General features: G+C 59.7%; 1 protein-coding gene across 1 annotated transcript in view; it reads left to right on the top strand.

Moving 5' to 3' along the window:
* Window positions 1-7500, top strand: part of LOC122547312 (lysyl oxidase homolog 3B-like) — a 299290-nt gene that overhangs the window by 288200 nt on the left and 3590 nt on the right. The window contains exons 10-11 of the mRNA XM_087992038.1: window positions 5280-5391; window positions 7129-7500. The exon at window positions 7129-7500 is cut by the window's right edge and continues 3590 nt beyond it. Of these exons, the coding sequence (XP_087848164.1) occupies window positions 5280-5391; window positions 7129-7202 (186 nt within the window). The 3' untranslated portion in view covers window positions 7203-7500. The remainder of the gene's footprint in view (window positions 1-5279; window positions 5392-7128) is intronic.

Raw genomic sequence — 7500 nt, 5'->3', positions numbered from 1 at the left:
GGCCCGGTGGGTTCCTCTCTGGCCCAGTAGGTCCCTCTCTGGCCCAGTGGGTCCCTCTCTGGCCCAGTGGGTTCCTCTCTGGCCCGGTGCATTCCTCTCTGGCCCAGTGGGTCATACCATGGCCCAGTGGGTCCCTCTCTGGCCCAGTGGGTCATACCGTGGCTCAGTGAGTTCCTCTCTGGCCCAGTGGGTCATACCGTGGCTCAGTGAGTTCCTCTCTGGCCCAGTGGGTCATACTGTGGCTCAGTGGGTCATACCGTGGCCCAGTGGGTCATACCGTGGCCCAGTGGGTCCCTCTCTGGCCCAGTGGGTCCCTCTCTGGCCCAATGGGTCATACCATGGCCCAGTGAGTCCCTCTCTCGCCCAGTGGGTCCCTCTCTCGCCCAGGGGGTCCCTCTCTGGCCCAGTGAGTCCCTCTCTCGCCCAGTGGGTCCCTCTCTGGCCCAGTGGGTCATACCATGGCCCAGTGAGTCCCTCTCTGGCCCAGTGGGTCATACCATGGCCCAGTGAGTCCCTCTCTGGACCAGTGGGTTCCTCTCTGGCCCAGTGGGTCATACCGTGGCCCAGTGAGTCCCTCTCTGGCCCAGTGGGTCATACCATGGCCCAGTGAGTCCCTCTCTGGCCCAGTGAGTCCCTCTCTGGCCCAGTGGGTCATACCATGGCCCAGTGGGTCCCTCTCTGGCCCAGTGGGTCATACCATGGCCCAGTGAGTTCCTCTCTGGCCCAGTGGGTCATACCGTGGCCCAGTGGGTTCCTCTCTGGCCCAGTGGGTCATACCGTGGCCCAGTGGGTCCCTCTCTGGCCCAGTGGGTCATACCCTGGCCCAGTGGGTCATACCATGGCCCAGTGAGTCCCTCTCTGGCCCGGTGGGTTCCTCTCTGGCCCGGTGGGTTCCTCTCTGGCCCGGTGGGTTCCTCTCTGGCCCGGTGGGTTCCTCTCTGGCCCGGTGGGTCCCTCTCTGGCCCAGTGGGTTCCTCTCTGGCCCGGTGCATTCCTCTCTGGCCCAGTGAGTTCCTCTCTGGCCCAGTGGGTCATACCATGGCCCAGTGGGTCCCTCTCTGGCCCAGTGGGTCATACCGTGGCCCAATGAGTCCCTCTCTGGCCCAGTGAGTCCCTCTCTGGCCCAGTGAGTCCCTCTCTGGCCCGGTGGGTTCCTCTGTGGCCCAGTGGGTCCCTCTCTGGCCCAGTGGGTTCCTCTCTGGCCCAGTGAGTCCCTCTCTGGCCCAGTGGGTCATATCATGGCCCAGTGGGTTCCTCTCTGGCCCAGTGAGTCCCTCTCTGGCCCGGTGGGTTCCTCTCTGGCCCAGTAGGTCCCTCTCTGGCCCAGTGGGTCCCTCTCTGGCCCAGTGGGTTCCTCTCTGGCCCGGTGCATTCCTCTCTGGCCCAGTGGGTCATACCATGGCCCAGTGGGTCCCTCTCTGGCCCAGTGGGTCATACCGTGGCTCAGTGAGTTCCTCTCTGGCCCAGTGGGTCATACCGTGGCTCAGTGAGTTCCTCTCTGGCCCAGTGGGTCATACTGTGGCTCAGTGGGTCATACCGTGGCCCAGTGGGTCATACCGTGGCCCAGTGGGTCCCTCTCTGGCCCAGTGGGTCCCTCTCTGGCCCAATGGGTCATACCATGGCCCAGTGAGTCCCTCTCTCGCCCAGTGGGTCCCTCTCTCGCCCAGGGGGTCCCTCTCTGGCCCAGTGAGTCCCTCTCTCGCCCAGTGGGTCCCTCTCTGGCCCAGTGGGTCATACCATGGCCCAGTGAGTCCCTCTCTGGCCCAGTGGGTCATACCATGGCCCAGTGAGTCCCTCTCTGGACCAGTGGGTTCCTCTCTGGCCCAGTGGGTCATACCGTGGCCCAGTGAGTCCCTCTCTGGCCCAGTGGGTCATACCATGGCCCAGTGAGTCCCTCTCTGGCCCAGTGAGTCCCTCTCTGGCCCAGTGGGTCATACCATGGCCCAGTGGGTCCCTCTCTGGCCCAGTGGGTCATACCATGGCCCAGTGAGTTCCTCTCTGGCCCAGTGGGTCATACCGTGGCCCAGTGGGTTCCTCTCTGGCCCAGTGGGTCATACCGTGGCCCAGTGGGTCCCTCTCTGGCCCAGTGGGTCATACCCTGGCCCAGTGGGTCATACCATGGCCCAGTGAGTCCCTCTCTGGCCCAGTGGGTCATACCATGGCCCAGTGGGTCCCTCTCTGGCCCAGTGGATCATACCATGGCCCAGTGAGTTCCTCTCTGGCCCAGTGGGTCATACCGTGGCCCAGTGGGACCCTCTCTGGCCCAGTGGGTCATACCGTGGCCCAGTGGGTCCCTCTCTGGCCCAGTGGGTCATACCATGGCCCAGCGAGTCCCTCTCTGGCCCAGTGGGTTCCTCTCTGGCCCAGTGGGTCTCTCTCTGGCCCAGTGAGTCATACCATGGCCCAGTGAGTTCCTCTCTGGCCCAGTGGGTCATACCATGGCCCAGTGAGTCACTCTCTGGCCCAGTGGGTTCCTCTCTGGCCCAGTGGGTCATACCGTGGCCCAGTGAGTCCCTCTCTGGCCCAGTGGGTCATACCATGGCCCAGTGAGTCCCTCTCTGGCAAGTGGGTCATACCGTGGCTCAGTGAGTCCCTCTCTGGCCCAGTGGGTCATACCATGGCCCAGTGGGTCCCTCTCTGGCCCAGTGGGTCATACCATGGCCCAGTGAGTTCCTCTCTGGCCCAGTGGGTCATACCGTGGCCCAATGGGTTCCTCTCTGGCCCAGTGGGTCATACCATGGCCCAGTGGGTTCCTCTCTGGCCCAGTGGGTCATACCGTGGCCCAGTGGGTTCCTCTCTCGCCCAGTGGGTCATACCGTGGCCCAGTGAGTCCCTCTCTGGCCCAGTGGGTCATACCATGGCCCAGTGAGTCACTCTCTGGCCCAGTGGGTTCCTCTCTCGCCCAGTGGGTCCCTCTCTGGCCCAGTGGGTCATACCATGGCCCAGTGAGTCCCTCTCTGGCCCACTGGGTCCCTCTCTGGCCCACTGGGTCCCTCTCTGGCCCAGTGGGTCATACCGTGGCCCAGTGAGTCATACCGTGGCCCAGTGGGTTCATCTCTCGCCCAGTGGGTCCCTCTCTGGCCCAGTGGGTCATACCGTGGCCCAGTGAGTCCCTCTCTGGCCCAGTGGGTCATACCGTGGCCCAGTGAGTCCCTCTCTCGCCCAGTGGGTCCCTCTCTGGCCCAGTGGGTCCCTCTCTGGCCCAATGGGTCATACCATGGCCCAGTGAGTCCCTCTCTCGCCCAGTGGGTCCCTCTCTCGCCCAGGGGGTCCCTCTCTGGCCCAGTGAGTCCCTCTCTCGCCCAGTGGGTCCCTCTCTGGCCCAGTGGGTCATACCATGGCCCAGTGAGTCCCTCTCTGGCCCAGTGGGTCATACCATGGCCCAGTGAGTCCCTCTCTGGACCAGTGGGTTCCTCTCTGGCCCAGTGGGTCATACCGTGGCCCAGTGAGTCCCTCTCTGGCCCAGTGGGTCATACCATGGCCCAGTGAGTCCCTCTCTGGCCCAGTGAGTCCCTCTCTGGCCCAGTGGGTCATACCATGGCCCAGTGGGTCCCTCTCTGGCCCAGTGGGTCATACCATGGCCCAGTGAGTTCCTCTCTGGCCCAGTGGGTCATACCGTGGCCCAGTGGGTTCCTCTCTGGCCCAGTGGGTCATACCGTGGCCCAGTGGGTCCCTCTCTGGCCCAGTGGGTCATACCCTGGCCCAGTGGGTCATACCATGGCCCAGTGAGTCCCTCTCTGGCCCAGTGGGTCATACCATGGCCCAGTGGGTCCCTCTCTGGCCCAGTGGATCATACCATGGCCCAGTGAGTTCCTCTCTGGCCCAGTGGGTCATACCGTGGCCCAGTGGGACCCTCTCTGGCCCAGTGGGTCATACCGTGGCCCAGTGGGTCCCTCTCTGGCCCAGTGGGTCATACCATGGCCCAGCGAGTCCCTCTCTGGCCCAGTGGGTTCCTCTCTGGCCCAGTGGGTTCCTCTCTGGCCCAGTGGGTCTCTCTCTGGCCCAGTGAGTCATACCATGGCCCAGTGAGTTCCTCTCTGGCCCAGTGGGTCATACCATGGCCCAGTGAGTCACTCTCTGGCCCAGTGGGTTCCTCTCTGGCCCAGTGGGTCATACCGTGGCCCAGTGAGTCCCTCTCTGGCCCAGTGGGTCATACCATGGCCCAGTGAGTCCCTCTCTGGCAAGTGGGTCATACCGTGGCTCAGTGAGTCCCTCTCTGGCCCAGTGGGTCATACCATGGCCCAGTGGGTCCCTCTCTGGCCCAGTGGGTCATACCATGGCCCAGTGAGTTCCTCTCTGGCCCAGTGGGTCATACCGTGGCCCAATGGGTTCCTCTCTGGCCCAGTGGGTCATACCATGGCCCAGTGGGTTCCTCTCTGGCCCAGTGGGTCATACCGTGGCCCAGTGGGTTCCTCTCTCGCCCAGTGGGTCATACCGTGGCCCAGTGAGTCCCTCTCTGGCCCAGTGGGTCATACCATGGCCCAGTGAGTCACTCTCTGGCCCAGTGGGTTCCTCTCTCGCCCAGTGGGTCCCTCTCTGGCCCAGTGGGTCATACCATGGCCCAGTGAGTCCCTCTCTGGCCCACTGGGTCCCTCTCTGGCCCACTGGGTCCCTCTCTGGCCCAGTGGGTCATACCGTGGCCCAGTGAGTCATACCGTGGCCCAGTGGGTTCATCTCTCGCCCAGTGGGTCCCTCTCTGGCCCAGTGGGTCATACCGTGGCCCAGTGAGTCCCTCTCTGGCCCAGTGGGTCATACCGTGGCCCAGTGAGTCCCTCTCTGGCCCAGTGGGTCCCTCTCTCGCCCAGTGGGTTCCTCTCTGGCCCAGTGGGTCATACCGTGGCCCAGTGGGTCCCTCTCTGGCCCAGTGGGTCATACCGTGGCTCAGTGGGTCCCTCTCTGGCCCAGTGGGTCATACCGTGGCCCAGTGGGTCCCTCTCTGGCCCAGTGGGTCATACCGTGGCCCAGTGGGTCCCTCTCTGGCCCAGTGGGTCATACCATGGCCCAGTGGGTTCCTCTCTCGCCCAGTGGGTCCCTCTCTGGCCCAGTGGGTCATACCGTGGCCCAGTGAGTCCCTCTCTGGCCCAGTGGGTCTCTCTCTCGCCCAGTGGGTCCCTCTCTGGCCCAGTGGGTCATACCGTGGCCCAGTGGGTCCCTCTCTCGCCCAGTGGGTCCCTCTCTGGCCCAGTGGGTCATACCGTGGCCCAGTGGGTCCCTCTCTGGCCCAGTTGGTTAGACAGTATGTTGTCGATGGGACACTAATGCCTCTGTTTGATTGGCAGGTTGTGATTAACCCAAACCATGAAGTGTCTGAGAGTGATTTCACCAACAATGCCATGAAATGTAACTGTAAATACGATGGCCATCGAATTTGGATGCACAACTGTCACATTGGTAACCACATTTTTCCAAAAACTAGCTGTAATTAGTTGCTGTGTTCCACGCGTGCTGCAATCTGATTGGTGCTGCACTCCTTCATTAGCATGATGTTCCCAGTGGGATGGTGGGACCACTCTGACCTCTGATAGCCCACACAGCATCGGGGACTAGGGAGCAATCACTCTCACAGCTCTTCCAGTTCATCACCAGTAGCACCTTCCAAACCCACGACCACTTCCATCCAGAAGGACAAGGGCGGCAGGTACATGGGAACACCACCCCCTGCAGGTTCCCCTCCCAGCCCCTCACCATCCTGACCTGGAAATATATCGCCGTTCCTTCACTGTCACTGGGTCACAATCCTGGAATTCCCCTCCCAAGGGCATTGTGGGTATAACTGTACAATGTCTTTAGGTTAAAGAAGTAGTTGCAGGTCGTTAGTGACCAACACCCTGTCCTCTTTCTAATCCCGATATTCCCAACATGGGAACTCCACACAGACAGTCACCCGAGGCTGGAATTGAACCCTTGTCCCTGAGGCCGTGAGGCAGCAGTGCTAACATACTGAGCCACCGTGCTGCCTGAAAGTAGGGCCAGGGGTGAGAGTGAATTTTCTTTCATCCACCTCTCAGACAGAACATTCCAGAGCACTGTGACTTACAGTCATAGAGATGTACATCATGGAAACAGACCCTTCGGTCCAACCCGTCCTTGCCAACCAGATATCCCAACCCAATCTAGTCCCACCTTCCAGCACCCGGCCCATATCCCTCCAAACCCTTCCTATTCATATACCCATCCAGATGTCTCTTAAATGCTGTAATTGTACCAGCCTCCACCACATCCTCTGGCAGCTTATTCCATACACGTACCACCCTCTGTGTGAAAAAGTTGCCCCTTGGGTCTCTTTTATATCTTTCCCCTCTCACCCTAAACCTATACCCTCTAGTTCTGGACTTCCCGACCCCAGGGAAAAGACTTTGCCTATTTACCCTATCCATGCCCCTCATGATTTTATAAACCTCTATAAGGTCACCCCTCAGCCTCCGACGCTCCAGGGAAAACAGCCCCAGCCTGTTCAGCCTCTCCCTGTAGCTCAGATCCTCCAACCCTGGCAACATCCTTTTCTGAACCCTTTCAAGTTTCACAACATTTTTTCTATAACAGGGAGACCAAAAGTAATTCCAAAAGTGGCCAAACCAATGTCTTGTACATGTCATGACCCTCCAACTCTTACAATCGGTGCACAGACCAATAAAGGAAAGCATACCAAACGCCTTCTTCACTATCCTGTCTCCCTGCGACTCCACTTTCAAGGAGCTATGAAACTGCTCTCCAAGGTCTCTTTGTTCAGCAACACTCCCTCGGACCTTACCATTAAGTGTATAAATCCTGCTAAGATTTGCTTTCCCAAAATGCAGCACCTCACATTTATCTGAATTAAACTCCATCTGCCATTTCTCAGCCCATTGGCCCATCTGGTCCAGATCCTGTTGTAATCTGAGGTAACCTTTTTCGCTGTCCACTACACCTCCAATTTTGGTGTCATCTGCAAACTTACTAACTGTACCTCTTATGCTCGCATCCAAATCATTTATGTAAATGACAAAAAGTAGAGGGCCCAGCACCGATCCTTGTGGCACTCCACTGGTCACAGGCCTCCAGTGTGAAACTTGTTGTGTCAGTGTAAGTTTTGATTATTTCTGTCTGTCTCTCTGACCGATGACCGTTCACTCTGCTTCCCTCCCCTAGGCGATGCTTTCAGTGAAGAGGCTGAGCGGGAGTTTGAGAATTACCCTGGCCAGTTGAACAATCTGATTCCCTAATCACCGTCCCCCTGGGGACTCTGCTCTGTTCTTGGTGCTAACGTCCTCCTGGATTGAACTGGGTGTCCCCCCTCTCCCAATAATTAACCTCTCCTCATCCCCCCCAAACAGTGAGCATTGAACCCTGATGGCTGAGACTGGATTGTCGGATGTTTCAGTAAACACACGAGTGAAAGTGTGTGGGACCCACAGTGAGAAACAGCAAGGGCAGGGAAACGGACAGCAGTCCACGAGCAGTGCTGAGAAGCAACATTTACCCCGTGGTCTGCAGCAGTTCAGGGAGGGAACTCTGCACAAC

Source organism: Chiloscyllium plagiosum, unplaced genomic scaffold (assembly GCF_037043375.1).
Source record: "Chiloscyllium plagiosum isolate Xiang-an unplaced genomic scaffold, Cpla_swu_hap1 HiC_scaffold_1, whole genome shotgun sequence".
NCBI lineage: Eukaryota > Metazoa > Chordata > Chondrichthyes > Orectolobiformes > Hemiscylliidae > Chiloscyllium > Chiloscyllium plagiosum.
This window is presented reverse-complemented; position numbering and strand designations above follow the sequence as displayed.